General features: G+C 38.0%; 1 protein-coding gene across 2 annotated transcripts in view; it reads right to left on the minus strand.

Moving 5' to 3' along the window:
- The window catches only part of NAAT1 (Nutrient Amino Acid Transporter 1), a 101,272-nt gene that overhangs the window by 18,300 nt on the left and 61,678 nt on the right, over positions 1-21,294 (minus strand). For both annotated transcript variants that reach the window (XM_083125473.1, XM_083125474.1), the window contains 5 exons: positions 16,604-16,723; positions 14,141-14,408; positions 6,103-6,310; positions 4,073-4,343; positions 1,810-1,913 (listed from right to left, as the gene is read on the minus strand). In XM_083125473.1, coding sequence (XP_082981599.1) covers positions 1,810-1,913; positions 4,073-4,343; positions 6,103-6,310; positions 14,141-14,408; positions 16,604-16,723 — 971 coding nt within the window. The remainder of the gene's footprint in view (positions 1-1,809; positions 1,914-4,072; positions 4,344-6,102; positions 6,311-14,140; positions 14,409-16,603; positions 16,724-21,294) is intronic.

The raw sequence follows: 21,294 nt of genomic DNA on the forward strand, positions 1-21,294 counted from the left end.
TATACTTTTTCTTCTACTTTTGTTATTCTTATGGCAACTGAGTGAACCAGAGCTGAGTGTTCGACTCACGATCTGGTTATTGAAAGTTCTGAGTTCAAGTCTCATCATGGATGTTTATTTGTGCAGGGGTGCTCATCCCTTTCAGGTCACTGGCGCATCGCCCAAGATCATGTAATAATCTCCATCAAGTATTAATTATGACAGCATGTCTACCACTATCCTATTAATGAAAGTCACTTTCTTTAGCTTTACTTGATCTGCCCCCTAAATTCTTCCTTTCCTTTATCTAACAGATGGTGCACCTAGTAACAAATTACTTTTGTTACTAGGTGCACCATCTGTTACTTGGAACCGTTAAAGTAAATGAATTACTATGGAGATATATTCTGATTATCCCCTCCCCCCATCTCACCACACTTTATTGCAGCATGGTGCCAAGGTGGTGTAAACTATTTTTTACACATATTTTAGAAAATTATATATACATGTTGAATTTTATATTGCGCAAAAGCAAAGTAAAAATCAGAAAAATACAAATACTAATTTAACACATGTTTTTCACCTTTAATGCATGTTTAGTATATTTTACAGCCTTTTCTTCTTTAAAATCTCTTTTTCACATGGTTTTTCCCTCCATACTAGTTCCCTTTGTTCATGAAGTAATAAATTACCACACTGTATATTCAATACAAGAAAACTGCCCCAATGATGATTCTAAAACAAAGATTCTCCAAGTGCCGAAACAAACATTGTCAGTGAAGTTGAATGTTTTGTATGTTCATACCAGACCCGTAGCAAGGCAGGGGCCAGGGGGCACTGTCGTCAGCCCCCTTGACATTAGGTAAAACTATTTTTATAATTTGTTTGCAGTGATGAGTGAAAATGAATTCACAGATCATGAGCAGCAGCTATTACATTCCTTCATCTTGTATATGAGCTGAAGTCTAGGTAGTGGCAATCTATTTAGAAGATTCTCTAGTTCTTTCATGAGGAGGGGGGGGGGGGCTTCTTTATCTGTACCTTCTCTGCACCTGTTGCAGCCTCCCCTTTAGACATCATCATCCACATTCCTTCCACATCTGCATTAAAGGTCAACCGCTCCCAAGTTTTGGGAACGAATGGGGAGTTTATAGCATAGGGCAGTAGTGGAATATACGATAGGCACTATGATTGAATATTGTGCATTTTTTCCTTGTATGATATACAGGCATGTACCAGTGGTAGGGCTCAACGGGCTAAAACCCCACGGAAATCCTTCAAATATCTATATTAAATAGTGTACAGTGGTAATTAATTTTACTTCATTAGCAGGATTGACATCTTGCATAAATGAGAAATTCATAGTCTGTTCTTCTACCCCCGAATTTTTGCCAATGATATGGGATGAGCCTCTTCTGAAATAACGTTCTGGCTATGGGCCTGATGACATTAATATCTGTAAAGGATGATGTCAGTAGCAGTCGATTAACACTTCAAGAGATGTTTTAAAAGCTAAAGAAAAACACTGTATTTGTATGACATTTATAAATTGTATATTTTATATTTACTTAACGACCCCCACATTCACACATAATTTACTTTCATTTAATACTGTTAAACTTTTGAAAATGAACTTGGTTGATAATGTGCCAGCCCCCTCGAGATCAATTCTAGCTATGGGCCTGGTTCATATAAATATTTGAACAAGGATTTGTGTTATCATCACCATTGACAAACATGAAAAGAGACGCACAGAATTTCACATTTCGAACATTTTTCAACATGTGTTAATCTTGTAAGCATTTTCCTTGTATAATTGAAACCACTCACCTATGGACATTGTGCCTGAATGGGTTGTATGAAGAATACATAATAATTGGTCCAAAGGAAACAGACAGGGAGAAGAAGGACTGGGAAACAGCATTGTACCACACCTACAAAAGAACATTGTAACATTAGAAACTTCTGGGAGATTTTTGTGCTTTGAAAGTGTATTTGTCTTTACAATCACCCGTTCTTGCTTATATTATCATGAAAAGGAAACTGGCTTTGTTGAAAGTAACACTTCTAACATCTCTGTATTAACTTATTAAAACAAAACTTTCTTGAAAGATATACTAGTTTTTATGAGCTCCAAAATATAGTAAATTAGGTCAAAATAGAAGACTACAAATGAGTATACATTATGGTAAATAAAAACATATGAATACTAATGTATACATCTATTAGTTCAGTGCCATCTATTACTAGTTTTCTGAATCATCTTTAAGATTCATGACAATAGTGCTGAAGTTCTATTCAAACTGAATTAGGCCTCTTGTGAGTGCTCTGATATCAACGGCTATTAGGAGCTAAGAAGCCAGGTGGAGATGGGAGGGGGGGGGCACATTCTACCCCATTAATCCAGGATATTAATTATATTTGTAGGACTTGGAAACATAATTTTTGTTCAGACATGTCCAAAATTGCAGTCTTTTGTCCCAAATAATTTTCCTTTAAAAAAAATGTAAATGTCCTACTTTGAGCATCATATGATTTAGAATAAAAAAATAAAGGGAAATGTATTTACATTCTATGTGAATTGTTGCTCTACTATAGATTTAGCAGGATGGATCTATAGTATCTAGACTACATCAGACATTCTGGTATAATTTTCTGATATATTATGTGAAAGATTCATTTAATGGTCCAACATAATTTCATAGATTTTTAACTGTTCAGAATTATGACGAAAACATATTTTTTTAAAAAAAATACATATGACTCCTCAGAGAAACATGCTTGGAAATACATTGATTTTGAGTTAGGGAATTTTGTATTTAAGATTTCATTATTCTTTTTAACTGAAAATGTGTGTTTTACATTATTTACTAATACTTCCTACCATTATGTATTATTTACTGCAAATGACTGTCCTACGGGGTGTAAGAAAGACCCTTTCCGAATACACCCAAATGTCAACCTGCCTTCTATGTAGTACACCCTGGACTGCATTTTGCAGACTAACGAGGCTCTGGCGTCTGGACTTACAGCCAGTATAATCCTCTGTGGGGCTCGTGTTGTGTTGTCCATATATGTTTATGATTGTTCTTTCATCCATTTCACCTTATCACCATTCATCCTTGCCTTCGTGATTAGCCAAATGTGGCAGAAAAGCAAAGTAAAATTAATCAAACAATGACTGTGTCATTCATTTTGACTTGAAGTCCTACTTTTTAGTTATGGCAATCTTGCAGTACGATACTGCAATATTTAACTGTGTGCCTTCCCCAAATAATCAAAGGTTAACATCACATATTGTTGTGCTAGCTCCCGTGACGAAGTGGTTAGCACATTGCACTATGATGCCATGGGTCCCAGGTTCGAATCGCAGCCTAGGAATGGATGTTTGTGAGTGTCCATTCATCAATTTCATCATATCATAACTCAACCCCATCTTTGCAAATTAGCCAAAAGTGGCACAAAAAGTGAAGTAAATAAAGCAAATCAATCAAACATCACATATTGTTGCACCAATCCCAAAACCACAAATGTGCAAATTTTGGCATTTTCACCTAGTGCAGTTTCTGTCTACTTTTTCTTGACAGATTCTTGTGCTAACTTATACAACCTAATAAAGTGCCATAAGGAGGTACATTTCTACATATGACAACATTTATCCAAATCTGAAACGTGTTTTTTTTCCAGGACCTTGAATATTAAAATTATATCATCTCAATAGTAAGATCTAGCACGTTCATGGTTTTGGCATTGGTGTGACAATATATTGATACTGAATAAAAATATCTCCACAGAGAACTATACTGGCTATTTTTAACCATATTAGGTATTAGGCCTACATATTCACCATTTCGTTTTTCAAACAGTGTGTGTTTTGGATCTGCCAACATAAGGGCCTACTTCTCCAATAATTTCAATCAATTTCTTTGATGTTCTAAATTCTTTGAATCTGTGTAGACTGCCTTCTAGAACACACTATGATCTATGTGCACATTTTAAGCATTAGAATTCAGCCCACAACTATAGTGTAAGCAGACATCGCAGGATCCATGCTGCAGTGACAACTTCGTACGGACACCAAAATCCTACTCACCTTTGGCTCCAAAAGTTTCTCCCACTGAGGGTTTATGAAGTATATGATTCCATCAACGGCCCCTGGCAGTGTGACCCCTCGTATGAGCAAAGTTATAAGCACAACGTATGGGAAGAGAGCTGTGAAGTAGGCGACCTTTCCCGAGCTCTGAACTCCTTTTGCTAGGACTAAGAATATTGATATCCACGAGAACAAGAGACAGAGAGTCAGTTTCCATTCTGGCGCTCCGACGCCATCTTCTATGTTGTCTTTTTCTTGGAGAACTATCCTCCTGAGATTTAAGAAACCAAAAAGGAAGATTAGAAAACCTTCAAATATATTTTGCAACTCTCAAATAAAATGATCATAAAGTAACCTTGTACATACATAAAACACATATAACCTTCGAGAGCTAAGGTGGAAAATTAGGAACGGTAAAGCTTAGGCATAGTCATTTTGATGACCTTACTCTTTTACTTTATAGGAAAAGTTTTATTGGCAATTAAAATTAGCCAATAACATATATTTTGTTTCTGATAGTATTAGTAACTAACAAAGAAAGTTTTGACAGGATTTAACGTTCATAGTTACATTTAAAACAGCAATTTGTTTGGTACTCTCCACGTACTTTGGCATAATGGCTGCAAAACATTTTTGTCATCCTCTTTTCTTTTCATAGTTATCACAGGTTAATCGGAAGTTTGATAGATCGATGCTGTGGCATGAGTTGTCTAAAGCAGCAAAACCACCATTTTTTTAGTTTTGTTTTGCGAAACACAATTAATTGTTTACTTGTCAAAACAAAAAATAGATGTGGCAAATTTGATTATGCTAAAGCTAATGCTTCGTCAGAAAGACTACACAGACAAAATAATATGAAATAATATGTCAACTGGACAGAAATTCAACCCAGACAGTATCACACCCTCAAGGCCAATTGAAGGCACTGAGGGTGCCAAGCACATCATGTGGTAAGAAAGTGTAGGGGATACCTTTTTCTATTATGCATCGTCAATTTGACAAAGGTTACAGTTAGCAGTCTAAGGAACTCTACTGTTAGCATTGCCAGCCAAGAATAAATACCACTAAGAGAGATGGCCCCAGGGAGGCGCGATTCAGGCACTCATCGAAGGTTCTACACTTTGGAGGGCTCAGTGCCAGAGAAAAATAATTGTTTGTGTACAGTTTATTACCAGTTTAGGTCCATAAGACGTTGTTACTTCCAATTAAGCAACTAAATTGATTGTGATACTACCTGGATTGAACTACAAATAAATTGTGTTCAAATATTTCATTCAAAAATCGTTATGTGTACTATTTGATTATAGAATAAAATCTTGGAATGAAAATATTATTTTATGTGAAACAATGTAATTTACTACAGCATTAAAATGCAATGAAAAGTAAACAAAGGAGAATTATAACAGAGAATGTTATTGGATATGAAAAAAATTGTCACTTTGATAGTAAAGTAATAGTTTGATACTGTACACACCCAGTTTTGTAATTTAATACAATGAATGTCACGCCAGATTTTAAGGTTATTAGATTTTCTCTTAAGTCCATCTTATGCACAGATAGGCTAAACGGGACTGGCCCTACAGTTTAAAGTAGGATCCGAACCACTATGTGACTGCACTGGGGATGCGACAACTTGCCAATACAACCATAGTAAGTTTTTGATCTTTCTGCTACCTTCATCTTTATTCGGGCATCTCCAAAGATGTTTGTGATTTTCCAGATTGTGATTGTCTTTTTCCAGATATCTTCGGATAAAAATGATTGATTGATTGAGTTGGTATTTTAAGTCCACTTTATGCACAGTAAGGCTAATCGGAACTGGGCCTACAGTTTCAAGTGGAATCCGAACCACTATGTGCCTGGGTATCGATTATTGATTACAAGGCGACGACGCTAGAATAACTTTAGTTATTATGCTTTAAATTTGCTTTTTTCACATTATAATTGACAAGAACATATTATATAATGCATAGATATATCAGTGGTTCAAAACAGAGTATGTAAACAGTGCAGAATATGTTAATACTTACGAGAAGTACAGTTCCGAGGAGCTGGTTAGGTTTGTAGTGTTGGTCAAGTTACTGGATGCATCGAAGCAGTTCTCCCAGTCATCTTGGCATTTACTCCATGGCAACTCAGCTTGGAACGAGGCGACAAAATAGAACACAGTGATGGCCATCAAGGAGCAGTAGTACGTCACCACGCTTATTGTGGCTATCATCTGACCATATCCCACACCTAAAAATACAAAGGTAAATCTAGATGTTAGTTGACCTTGTGTAATATATAAACACTCAACATTGAAATTATTATTTGAAGAAATGTTATACACAGTAAGTGAATTTCTACATTTAGTGTGTGTAAACATTGAAAAACATTGGGTGGGCTCAAACACTTTAGTTAGAAGTATGCAGAAAAAATTCATAAAACCTCCTTTCCATGTATCATGATATTATTTACTAATTTTCATAATATTGATGTTACTACAGAAAACAGACTGTGTACAATACAGAATGTAAAAAATAACAAAATGGAGATATAAGAATATAGTATAAGGTACAAGTTCCATTTACGTGTAAGTAACGTTCTTTTGTATTTTTTTGTGATTACCAATTGCGATTGCCAAATAAAAACTTCTTGTCCATACTATTAAGACCTTGTAGTCAGGCCCGTACCCAAGGGGGGGGGGGGCAGGGGGGCCATGCCCCCCCTCAAGCCATGAAAAAATTTAATTTGAACGTATAAAAACCTACAAAAATTACATTGATGGATTTTCAAATTTAACATGAATTTCGATTTTGTTCTTGCACAAATGAATGGGTTGTTTCTGGACAGAGGCAGGCCATAGAAGTCTGCAGTCTGCAATATTGGGGTATTTTAGTTCTACAGCCATTGTTGCAAGGCTATCATGCAGTCCGATTTAGTTGGGACAGTCCATTCCTTTTAATCCATGTCCCGACCTTTTTGCCTTGGCTCGGTCACAAATGTTTCACATAATTAGAATAGAGGGGAATTTTCTATACTTTTTACATTATGGAAGAAAGGTTCCTCATTGACTGCAATACAAAACCAACTATATAAGGGGCATTTAGCTGTCCACAAAAGATTTTTGTTTGGCAAAATTTGTAACCGGAAACACATTTCGTTTTATCTTCCCAACAATCTTCTTTTTTGGGTAATATTGCTTATAAAAAGGTTTTTAGCATATTAAATCATTACACAGTTATGTAAAATACCTGGAAGTCAGGGACTTTGCAAAATGGGTGTGAATCCTCATCTATCAACCCCACACACATATCTATGTTGCTTTTCGTAGGCTATTTGAATTGTTTGCATTATGTACACATGTAGTCTGCCCGTAACATACAATTATTTTTTTCGCTTTCTGACAAACAAATGTCAGTGTCAAATTCAAATAATTGTCACGTGGTTGCATACATACAGGTTAGAAAATGCTATTCTTTAACATTTCGTAACAAAATGAGCAAATTTCTCTACCCACCCTCTCTTATACACCTCTCCCTCCCATACACACACACATATGTGTGTGCGTGCGTGTGTGTGTGTGTGTGTGTGTGTGTGTGTGTGTGTGTGTGTGTGTGTTCAGTGTACAGGTCTCCATGCCTGCCAGGTTTTTCTCTTTACCCAGGTACTGAGAAGTCACATGAGACTCGATGTAGTTCTTGTAGTTAGACCCAAGCACTACTGTCAGTGTTGCCAACGGCCATTATATTTCACTATGCATGGAAATATTTGAATTTCTGCTAGGCGCAGGTGCCATGAGGTTGTATAATCATTGGCGTAGCAAGGGATGGGAGAAGTGGGCGACCACTCTGAGCCTCGCGCATGTAGGGATCTCGCGTCCCATGAGGTTGATACGAAAAACGTAATAAATGGAAGCGAGAAAAATGGAAAAGGCTAATTTTTGTGGGCAATAAAATTAAAACCATTTGTTTTTATTTGGCTTTATATTCTACTTTAACGTTATAATTTGAATGAATACGTCAAATCAGAGGCGGGCGGGAGCTATAAGCCTAAGGGGCCCCGAAAAAGTCAAATTAATTATCATTTCTCATGTGAAACATTAACGCAAAAATTGCTTGGACATTTTTATCCATTTATTATTTGCTTGAATAAAATGCGCTTTGTCTTGGCTTTTCTTCTGTCTCGTGACCTTGCATAGCCTACCCGATTTTAATATGTTAATGATAAAGCACCTCGAACTGCCAGGGAGCAAAGTATGGGGCATTTAAATGCTTCCGGTGTTTTAAACTGAAGAAGGGTATGGATAATATTAGCAGTTCTTCCTTCCTTCCTGCAACTTCAGATGCAGCTATTGCCCTCTATAACGGGCACGAAGATGATTTATCTTCCGAATTTCCTGATCAAGTTCTGCGTTTCAGGATTGTGCTTAAATCTGAAATCAAGTGCTTTGGCAAAGTTTCTTCTCCTTGATAGCTCTACACTAGCTTCCAGTGTTCTCTGTATCCTGTACCGCCTTCTGTTTGTTTCCTACTCTTCAAGAAACAACCACGAAAAAAGAACCATCTTTCTCAAAATTGAAACTTAGGAAAAAGTTCTGGAAGGTAGTGTAGAATGGTATGATTCAGCCCAAATTTAGCGGACTCAGTAATCTCACTTTTGAACGTGAAAGGCAAGATCTAATGTTGTTGTGAAGTAAAAGTGTCATTCGCTGCCCAGAAGCCAGCCTTCAGTTAGGCAAGGTGGTTTTATATAAATCAAGATTTAAATTTGGGAACTCTATTTTTAAAAAAATCACTTATTGAAATCACTTTAAATAAAATTACAGAATAATGTACACAAGAAATTTGTAGATATCAGAATCACTTTTTGTGAAAGTATATTAATCTTGTAATAATTTAATGTTGTTTATTATGCTCTAAGAAAGCAAATAAAGGAAACAAAATATATGTACTGATGGGGTGAAGCTCATACGAAAGTAAATGTAATATGTCATCTGAAAAAAGAAAACACTTAAATTTCCCTTGATTTAAAATTCAAAAATGTTTATAAGCAAAAATAGCACATTTCTTAAAATACAAAATACTAATCATGTTAAATCGTAAATAGTGTCATTATCATTAAACTGTAAATAAATATTGCAGCTGATTTGGCTAACTATCATTAAAAACACTAAAATTCGGCTACAAATACTGTAAAAAATATTTTAAGTTATAATTATATAGAGTACATCCAGAATATTTTATTTTCACTAAGAAAAGCTACTGAAATTATAATAGTTTCGATAGCACACTCAACTAACATATTAGGTTCATTATGTTCAGTTCCAGAAACAGAGAAATGCATATTTACATGTAATTTGTTATTTGCTTTAATCAAACCGTTCACATATTTTACAGGGCCGTTTATCAGAAAAATCCTTTCTATATAAAAAATATGTCTATGTGTACGGTGCCAAAAAACATGCAAGCAATTTTAAAGGTGTTTTTTAAAAAATAAAAGATATCGATTTAAATTTTAAAAATATCAAAAATTATAAATAAAAAAAAATATTTTTATCCACCCAGCTGTTAAGAGAGCGGGGGAGGGGATAAGTAAGTAATTCTATTTTCTTCTTTTGAATACATAAATGTCAAGTAACGATATGTTATAATATGTGAAAATTCACATGTAGAGAATCCAGCCATTTTAAGTAATTACATAATTTTCCTGGAAGAATCTGACTGTACTTGAGGGACCCAAATTTGTTTCTTGCGGACGCGTAATTTACGATTTTGTTACGCCACTGCGTCTAATATTTAATAATACAAGAACATTAAGACGTAACAACAAAAAGAGATTCACAATTATTATTATCATCTAAGTCCTACAATTCAAAATTAACTGGCACGTACAATTAATGTGCAACAAAGTCAAAATTGCTAATTAAAAACAGTCAAATTAGCTGTATCAATTGATTACACCAAAGATTTCACACGGCAAATGACTATCGTTTTAAGATTTGTTGATGTTGAAACCGAATGTGTCGAAGAGCTTGTAGGTAGATATTTTGGGCCCCTAAACAGGATTGTGGTTTAGCGCACCCCCTTTCCCCCGCTCTATCACGCACCGACATTTCATGTGCGTCCTTCGATATTTTCTTCTTAAGTCATGGTTTGTCACATTTACATCCTACAAATTTTGAAATGAGGAAACAAAGAACGACTCATTAAATAATATATAGGTTGGTTATATTTAAAGATTCTTAGTTTGCATTTCTGATTTTTTTTAAAAAAAAAAGTTTAGCGTATTTAAGGATATTTCATTTGTGCCTTACTGCCTAAAGAACATCTTAAAAAACGTACTATTACTACTGCTTTGGTTAATGAAAATTCCAGCAGCGTGTTACTGTAGCTCTGTCAAGTGTAAATTTCTCTCTCGCGTACTATTAAATATAATTTTAGTCAGAAAATTATTATTAGCAGGATATTATATAAGTATGATAATTTGCTGACGTTTCCTTGATGACTGTGTACCGATTCACATTGATATTTCAAACTTATAGAATGGGTGGGGCCTTGCATTCTAATCTCGCCCAGGGCCTCGCGATATGGTGCTACGCCACTGGAGTATAACTAAGATTTTGTAACTTCTCAAATTTAGTTTCATTATTATGTCAAACCGACTACCACATATTTTGCAAGTTTGTTTCGAAGGTCTTGAAATAGGTTTGTGTGCTTTGTTCATTTTATGTCACTTTTCTGGTCTTGAAATCGTAAATCTTCTGTCGGTCTCATTTTTACGTTGTTTGTTTGTTGAAAGGTGTAAATAGCATTGTCTGATATTTGCACCCGTCTGAAGATACAAGCTAATAATTAAAATTTGCTTCGTGTTACTATCAATGCGGTCTGTAGAACTAGATAACTAGCAACAACATGAGCGAACGACGATTTGTTGAAAGACATTACAATATGCAAAAACCTTTTATAATGCAAATTCTGATTTCATGCTCCATTTTATAGACCGTCGTACCTTAGTGTTCATGGGGGGGATATCAATTAATCGATTCATTTATTTGGTCACTTTATGCACAGTAAGGCTAATCGGGACTGGACCTACAGTGTAAAGTGGGATCCGAACCACTATGTGCCTCCATCTTGACAAAGAAACTTGTGTATTTGTCGAAACGTCAAAAGAATAATCAGTCACAAAAAATAAAATTTTACATTAGTATTTAATTCACCATCTACTTTCAAATACTTAGGAGTCAATGTTACTTACGAGTAATTTAAAAGTGAAAAAATGTTAGAGAAACATTTACAAATTTTTATGCTCTCAATTAAATTAAAGGATCTGAAGAAAAAATATACTACGAGACCTTAAATTTTCCCCTAGTTTTGTACGGATGTGAAATGTGGTTCCTTACGCTAGAAGAGAAACATAAGTTATGAATTTTTGAAAATAAAATCTTAAGAAAGATGCCTGGACCTAAATGATATGAAAAACAGGAGAGCGGAAAAAGTTACATAATACTGAATAGTGCCATCTGTATTCATTCCCTGATATTATTCTAACAGATCAAGAAAAACAGGTGGGTAGATGTGAGAGTATAGAAAATAATACAGGTTCCTTGTTTGGAAACCTAATGGTAAGAGACCTACAGGAAGGCAAGACAGTAAAGAAAGCCAACCTCTGAGCATTGCCGTGAAGGTATGGAGGGTATGTGATCAGCACCAAGCTTCGGCTGACTTTCCCACCCAGGGCTGCCTCCAGGTGCTAATTTATCACAGGCTGGGTAAACCCCAGAGCCTCTTCATGGAAGGATATTGCTGGAAAACTTCCCCCACACCACAGTCAGAAATATTAACATAGACCTGAAGTAAGCTAGTATGGCCGACCTCCGTGAGGGAGTGGTTAGCACAGTGTGCTACGACGGCAGGGATACCGGGTTCGGAGTGTTTGGAGTGTCCCTTCTTAAATTGCATATAGTCACTCATCCCCATCGTCGCGACTAGCCAAAATAAGCACAAAGGCGACGCTAATTAACAAAAATCCAATCAAAACCAAAATAAATTGGTATGGATGGTTAAGATCTTGCTCAGGATGCTGCAGCAATGAACCTTCGTGTTTAGACATGCTAGAAGAATGTCACTTACTTCATTAGGCACGTATGTTATGATAAACGTACAGTCAGAACCCAAAACGTGTCAATTGATGCAAATATGTTGACTGCAGCGACACATTAACGTGCATAAACTGCAAATGATGCATTTTGTTGCGTTAAAATACACACAGAACTGCACAAAAGGGTACCTTTATCCCTTTTTCGCCTGCTGTTCCATGAGATAAACTAAAAATTCATCAGTTGAGATCAGGCACGTTTCCTCCATGTAGGAAGTGAGGAACGCAGTTCATTTATACTTGCTTCCAGTTCTCTACTTTTTAGGAGTTTAATAGTAATGCGCGTTATAAAATTATGAGCTCAATGTACGTACAATTGACTAAGTTAGCTACTGTCAAGAGTTGACGGCTGTCACTCGCTCCAGCTGCAGCCCAAAGACGATGGACACAGCTTTGGGGCTTAGCTGCCCCGCGTGAGGAACCTCGCTGGGAGCACTACAAACAGATGGGTAGAACTGGAAAAGGGGCAGGAGGGGAGGTTTCGGTTTAAAAGCATGCAGCCAGGAAGCATCGAGGGTTTCCTCAACCAGTGATGCAAACCCCAGCAAAATGGTCCTAAACCTAGCACAGTTTTATCTTTGTCGGCACTAGCACCCTGCTTTTGGCATAATGGTAAATAGCATAATCTGCAAACGTGAGTCTCTGGGAGAGGGAAATCTAATTCAAAGGAATATGTTTTCAGGAAATAAAAGTAACAATATGTCCAAATCTTATTTTTACTTCACCAGCGGGAATGTTTTAAATAAAAGGGAGTATGCCTACACAGCGACAAGCTTTTTACAACGATGCCCCGATCCATCATACTCTATCATTTCTATATCCTGCCAGATTTTGTTCATGAGGAAATTTTATGGCAGGAAATCGATAGAAGGTTGAAGGTAAACAAAGAATTCTCTAAAACAGTTTCAAGTTTTGTTTTTCTGAACCCATTTTGTTTGTTAAGCCATCGTACATAATTTATGGGAACATTATTTTATTTGTTCTCTCGGGAATATCAAACTTTCAATCGCGTAGAAAAGTACATGGACGGAAAGAGGACACGTTGAACAATTTCTTGATCGTCGGAAAAGTCGAAACTCCAACTTCATTTTTCATAAGGATTCTGTAAATACCGTATCATTCTACAGAATGATGGGATCGAACCAACCACTTTCAATAGATTAATGGAGGATGTAGCTAATGATGAGACCACTTGCCCTCATGACAAGTTGTAAGCTTGGCTGCGAAAGGTACAACTGAAATACAATGCCTAGATATACTACTAGAAATGACAAATAGTCACTTGTTCGATTTTGTGAACCTTTGAACTTGAATCATGCATGTTATAGTTAGGATAATTACCTGTCTACACTTAGAAGAAGGATGATGATTTTAGGAAACGTAGAGTAAAATAAAACTAAGCTCTCTCTAGGCTTCGTAGGTAGTTCACCTAAGTTAGTCAGACTGCTTCATCTCTCCTTTCCAAAGTCCTGTTGCCTGTCTCTAATCCAGTGAGTCTCTTCCCAGTCTGTCCGTCCCTCTCAACACCTCTCTCTGCAGACTTCCTATACGCTGATGAGTCAACTTTTACCTTCCTCCTCATGTAAGCTGCTTCTTGTTTACATCATGTAAACCTTGCAGCCCCAATATATCAGGAAGTGGAAGTCTGAGTAACACACGACTGTGCATAATTCAAAAACCTGAGAGGACTGGACAGCTGGTGTAAACAAGTTAATGAACTTAGGTGAAATGAAGCTTAGAAAAAGTTAAAATAAAAATAAAGAATAATCCTATGGATTGATACGATACTTAGAAATCCGCTTCCACTTGCAACATGGAGAGAAATTCATACTATCTTGCACTATGTGTTGTTCCTTCAGTACCAGTGCCCATTCCGACATGCACAGCTGGTGCGAACTGTCACTATTAGCCTTAAAGTGCCCTTACCTTTCATCGCGGGCGAGATCTCCCACACTTTGACGGAACCGAAGCTGGAGAACTGCCCGATGGCCATCTCCAGGTAGTAGATGGGCTTCCCGATGACGAAGAGGACGATGATGTAAGGGATGAGGAAGGCCCCGCCCCCGTTCTCGAACGCCGTGAAGGGGAACCGCCACACGTTGCCCAGGCCCACAGACATGGCGATGCACGACAGAAGGAACTCGATTGGGCTGGACCATTGCTGTCTGTCAGGGGTGTCGTCCTCCGATTCCACCTGGGAAACAAAAATAATCGAAGTGAGGAATTTCGTAGTGCAGATTTACCAGAGGCAGTACAGTGGGATCCATGAGTATTAGCGTGCAAATTGTCCATCACCAAGTTCGTGCACTTTATTTGACCCAATAAGAGCTTCGAGAATTAAAAGAAAACTCAAAACAAGCTGCAACTTCTGCACCAGCACACATAAAAATCCATCGCTTAAAAACGCATAGAATGTAAGAGAAAATTTAATGAAAATAGTCATGGACAATTTGCCGAGCAACACTAGCGGATCCCACTAGTCAATAGCCGAAATGCCATCCAGAAATGATTAATTTTCTTAATTAAAAAATATATATTTGCTAAAATATCCCCTTATCTAAAATTATTACTTCAAGTTTTAAAACAAGGGGGTTAAGAAGCCCCTTGGGAAAAATTAAAAGTGCAAGGCTGTACAGGGACCTGCACAAGACAAACACAACATATTAAAAATTAAGAATAAACCAAGAGCTTCCTCACAGACAGTAGAAGAGACCAGCTCTTGGAAGAAAGCTAAAAACATTTGTTAAAACAGTGTCGCCATCTCCCGACAAGGATGACAAATAGTTGGTAAGATTAAGTCTGCCTGAGGAAAGAAAATTCGGCACATGCCGAGTATTTAAAGGGACGTTACGAACAGTACACCATGCGTTAGATGGCTGTGTCCAATACACAGTCGAGTGAGAACTTCTTCTTGATGAGAGGGGCGGGACAATAGACAGAAGTACTACTACTATTACTACTAATAATAGTTTATTTTAAGTGCTGAGCACAGTATACAACCTAATACAGCACTAAGTCTAGTAAAAAAAATAAAAATACAGAAATAAAATATGTATACGATGTAGAATAATCGTACATTTCAACCGGCCCCCGTGGTGGAGTGGTTAGCACATCGCGCTACGACGCCAGGGGTCCCGGGTTCAAATCCCGGCCTGGGCATGGATGTTTGTGAGTGTCCCTTCATCAATTTCATCATGTCATCACTCATCTTCATCTTCGGAAATTAGCCAAAAGTGGCACAAAAATAGAAGTAAAATAAAGCAAATCAATCAATCAAATCGTACATTTCTAATTATTATTTTTACACAATATCTTCTATTACACCTCTAATAATTAAATAATGCTGAGCACGTCAATGGGCAGATACACCATTACGTCCAATTTCTACAATTCATAACACTATAATTCTTATTATTTACTGAAATAAATTAATTTTGTCTGGTGGTATATTTGGAAACCTTGTACGCTATAGGTCTCATGAAATGGTCACTGCAGATCTTTCATTATAGCTAATACTAATACTAATAATAATGCACATTAATTAGTAATTATTATTATCAATGCTTTTTCCTTGGAAGAAAGGTTTCTGTACTCTTCAAGTTGGTTTGTTTTTATTATTACAGAGCGACCACAAACAAAAGAACAGGAACAAGGTTGTATTCTACCATTTCATCCAAAGAACAAATGGTTCCACAGTTTTCAAAATTCTAATAATTATAGTTGTAGGTGAAAGGTAACAGAACAAACTTTATGAAAAAAATATCCCCCTAACATTTAAAGTCCTTTCTTGAACGAGACGTGGAAAAGTTAATATCAAAATGTTTTTCACATCGGTTAATAACTGCATAAAATTCAAAATAAATAATGGAAAATAGTTGTGCAGTTATTCACTCGTTTGGTGGATCGAGTCTCCCATTTACATAATAATAATAATAATTATTATTATTATTTCGAATAAATTTTATTTTTATTAGTTTATAATATTTATTATTGTATAATTACATTTATAACCGTGGTAATAATACTTATTATTTCCCTACTGTCCAACTTTATCATTTGCCCGATCACCCCCCTCCCCCCGCAAAACTTTCTGGCGACGCACATGCCTGTGGTCCCAACATATCTAAACACCTTTACTGTTTTTACTGGTTACTGATGCGTATGAAATCCGGTCTGTTTCTATCAGTATGTTACACCCTGTCTCAGGAATCTCTGGAGCAGCTACAAGCCGTTTGCAGCAGCGCGAACTGCTTTGCTCCGTTCCACTCGCTTTCTCCCCTTATTTATCGTTATGCGCGGCCTTGTTCCACAAATTCTCGAGACAGGGTGGAAATACCTCGTTCGATACACGATTTACATGCAGAAGAGGACCAGAAGTGCAGTGCTTACCACTTTCCCAACCTTTTCCTTCACCTGGCCGTTGGAGACGGATTCTGAGAGGGTCTTCATCCCAAGCCCTTCTTTCCCCTCGCCTTCAGCTTCGAAGCCTGGGTTCACGGTCCCCATTTCCTAAAAATAAACAAAAATAAGGAAAAATCAATTAAAGCATAACAATTGGTTGCTTACGGTACTACGCCAATATCTATGAACGTAAGTTGAAAACAAATACAGACACATACATATACATACATACATTTATTTCTAATATTCTAACAGCCGGTTCGTTGGCCTAGCTCGGTAAGTGTCCACTTACAATTTCGTCCACTCATCTACATCGTCGCAATTAACCCAAACGTGAAAGAAAGGTGACGCGAAATTTTAAAAATGCTGCTTTTTTAAGAAGCATTCATCTTAATAATATTGCAGTATTTTTGTTTTTCGACTTTGCAACAACAGAAAGAGCACTTTCCGTACGTAGTTCAACCACTGCTCCCCAGGTGGCACGAGCGGCGCACTGAGAAACCTAGACCATCCTGCCACCTAGCAGTCAATTTTCGAAATATGTGCATGTTGCATTTGAATGGTCAGGGGGTAAGAACCAGGTAAGGCAATTTTCTGTGGTAAAAAAGGTAAAGTACTCCCCTGTGCATAGCACCACGCCATGAAGGCGTATAGCGGGTGTGGGGGTAACGCCCCACACTTTCTTGATCCGGTCGTGAGTGGGGGTGATGTGATCAGCATCACGCCCCTGACCGCCTTTACCCCCCAGGGTTTCCCCCAGGTACCCATGTTATTCGACGCTGGGTGGGCGCCGGGGCCGCTTCCATCGTTAGAAAAGTTCCCGGATTTGAACCGGCCGGGGATCGAACCCGGGACCTTTAGCATGGTAGTCAGACGCGTTACCGACTGAGCCACCGCGGCCACTGAGCCACTGAGCCACCGCGGCCAGTGGTAAGCGAAGTAAAAGTGTTATTTTCTGCCATGTTGATGTTGTGCATTTCATACAGTTGACATTTCCATTCATCAAAGCATATGCTTTCCCATTTAAATATCGAGTAACGTTTTGCAATTAAAAGTTTATTTTTTTTCTGGTTTTTGGCGAGTTGACTTTCCTGGTTCCCTTCCTCCATTTCATTTCAATTGTATTTCTGCACCTTTTGACTCAACACAACGTGGTGGTAGTGGTTGTGCTTGCTTTACGTCGCTCATTTATTTCTCTGGGTTAATCACGACTATGAGCAGGAAAAAGATGCAGGAACAAACGTCGATGCCTTACCCAGGATTCGAACCTGTAACTCGAGGATGCTGCTTTAGTTACCTTAACTTTTCGAGCAGGATCTTTCCTCCGGAAAGCCATCACCACTGAGCAAGCACATACACCAGGCGACCCATTGAACGATAATGAGATACGGAGATTACTTTAATCTTCCTGATCCCCCCCCCAAAAAAAAAAGAGGCACATGGCTACTCCAATGAACTAACAATTTATCTAGCTTGTTCTGTTCTCTTTTCCTGATGCGGTGAGCTAAGTGGAACTCTTGCCTCCTAAGGTTGTTGCTTGGTTGAGTGTATTTTGAGTCGACTATAGGCACTAATTGGGGCTAGACCTACAGTTTAAAGTGGGATCGGAACCAATATACCTCCACCAGATATCGAAATCTCGACCTGTGGATTACATGGCGACGGTGTTACCACTACGCCATCGGTAGACCTTGCTGGTTGTGATGATGCTTGGGTAAATAGGTGGGCCTTCCTCTTCGTGGTGTTGTCGCGAGAAGGATAAACAATCTAGGTTGCATAGATTTTTGACTCCTCTCGCGTCAGGAGCACGAAGGAACCATCACCTATCTCCCCAAGAATCATCACGTTCCTAGTACTGGATATAACAGTATGGTAGCAATGTAATTACATTCTCTAACTTCTTCCCTTAACTATCCCTAGCCATTATCCCCTACCCACGGAAGTGTTATTATTATTCTTACATAAATATTAGAGTTGGACATAATGTATCAAAGAGTGACACACAGAGAGGATCACAAAAACATTAAATGATGGAAAACTACTGTATAAAAAATAGCGCCATCTGTTGTGCAACTTCCGTGCAAAGCGAGTAACTTTTTTACAGCTGCTGTCTGCGTGCTTCCTGTATGCGCATCCTATGTAACTTTACCGGATAACCACAGTAGATTAATATCAGGGAAACGTGTCGGAAGTTTACACATGTCGCCGATAACATTTTACGATGCAGGATTCGGTGTATGTTTTAATTTTGTCTCGACGAGTATTTTTCCTTGACGTTGTTTGTTTATTATCCTCAGCTCAATCTATTTCGGCCGTCTGCGACAATATTTTCTTGCAAAAAAATGTAAATTCTGTCTTGTGAAGTAAGAAAATAAAAAGGCCAAAGTCATTTCTATGAAAACATTCGATTAGCATCGGAGTTTTGCGACGCGAGTTTCGTAATGCGAGTCAATGCACTAGAGCAAGAGCAAGGGCAAGGAACTGCCTAGTTTGTGGAACTAGAATTCTCTAGTAGTTTCTAGCCTCGACAAGTATTATGAAGTGAAATGTGCGTGAAATATATACTCTGTCTCGGATATCTCTGGAGCGAGCCAACGAGAAAAAAAGTCTGCGCAAGTAGTGACACGAGACGGCTCCACCAATGAACACGTGAGAGACGTGATTGGTGGAGGGGGTTGAGAAGCGACTGCAGTTACCAGCCTTCGCAGCAGCGTGTACTGCTTCGCTCTGCCCACTCGATTTCTCCCCTGTATTGTAAGCATAATTGAAGTGTTTCATTGCAAAATATATATGTATACTGGTTTGATTTTTTTTGCTTTAAATCCACTTTATGAACAGAAGGCCAATCGGGACTGAACCTACAGTTTAAACTGGAATCTGAACTACTATGTGCCATCACTGGTTATCGAACCTGGGACTCTTGATTACAAGGCGGTGACCTACTGCTACAACTGCATTACTACTACTAATGATGTATGTATGTGTGTTCGAGCATAACTCTCGAACGCCTGGAGCGATTTCAACCAAACTGGGTGCACGTATCACTTGCAATCTGGTAAGACATTCTGTGGGGGTAAGAACCCCTGGCACCCCTAGGGGTGGGGGTGAGAAGAGGGTGACGTAAATAACAGATATTAGTGTGGAATCCATAATTTTCGGGGTCGCTAAGATGAATCGTGACACTCCCAATGCCGTTCAACTCCAAGTTCATTTTACACTATGATTAGAATTAATAATTTTCCTGTCTAATAGAATATTGGGGCAATCAGCTAGTAGTAATAATAATCTGAGTCGTTATGCATAAAGATAAGGGGCCTTTCAGATGGCATAGTGTTAACGTCGCCGCCTTGTAATCAAGCGCCCCCGGGATCGATTTCTGGTGAAGGCACATTGAGGTTTAGATCTCAGATTATACTATAGGCCCAGTCCCGATTAGCCTATGTTTATAAAGTGAATTAAATATATATGTAAAAGACTACTGTTTTTGGATCATACAAACATTGCACCTTTTATATTTAAGCTCCGCACCCCATATTCACTTCCTGGATTTCAGATTTCGGCGCTGCCTTTGGAGGGTAAGCAGTGGGTTCCTGGCATCACAAGACAATACTGATAAGTTGCCATTTCTGCAGCTGCGCAGTAAATCATTTCACAATTTTCATGCTCATAGTCTCTAGAGGTAATCTTCCACGGATAAATCGGATTAGACGTAGAAGGACGCGGCAATTGGATTAGGACATGTTTTCACAGATATATGAGGCCAGGGTGTAGTTCTTAATTGTCGACATCGAAAACGACAACAATGTAGTCTTATCCAAATTTTATCTATCAATGAGGCAACTTGAGATCGTAAAAGATAAAATATTGTTGTAATTCTTCTCTTATCTTATCACATTGTTGTGCATGGCAAGGGTAAGTATGGGATGTTAAGTTCTACTGTCTCCTAAATATCTCTCTCTAGTGCGTATCTAGAGGTATTATCGGGGGACTAATTAAGCCCTATAATAATTTCTAATCTGGATTTTTTAAATTAAGTTTTCTTGGTTAACCCGAACGAATGTCGGTATGGAACCTTTGCTCTAGTTCTTTCTTTTCATCCTCTCCCATATTCCTCAACTTTAATGTAAGCCACTCTGGGCTGCATTTTTCAGACTAACGAGGCCCTGGCGCCTGGACTCGCAGCCAGTATAATTATCTGTGGAGCTCGTACCGTGTTGTCCCTATATATTTGTGACTGTCCCTTCATTCATCTCATATTATCACCAGGACCTGGATAGTTATGCACTTAATACACCTAAAATATGCAAATAAATATGCACTTTAGGAAAACAACTTACTTTGTTTTAAGTGTTTTCTCTCAGTTTCCGCAAAAACTATACATGTAAAAAGATACTTGTCCTTTTTCAGCTCATACGATTTAACATGTTATACAGGGTGAGCATAAAGTCTTTCCCTGATTATGACTTTTTTACGTTGCGCCTCAGTTACAGGAATTTCAACCATGGGTAGTGTTTCAACAAGATGGTGCACCGCCACACTGGCAGTTAACCGTTCGCCAGTTCTTGCATGACATCTTTAAAGACAGATGGATCGGTAGAGACGGTCCCATATCATGGCCACCGCGTTCGCCGGACATAACCCCTCTTGACTTTTTTTATGGGGTTACGTTAAGGACACAG

This window comes from Lepisma saccharinum, chromosome 7, assembly GCF_977018435.1.
Source record: "Lepisma saccharinum chromosome 7, izLepSacc3.1, whole genome shotgun sequence".
Classification (NCBI taxonomy): domain Eukaryota; kingdom Metazoa; phylum Arthropoda; class Insecta; order Zygentoma; family Lepismatidae; genus Lepisma; species Lepisma saccharinum.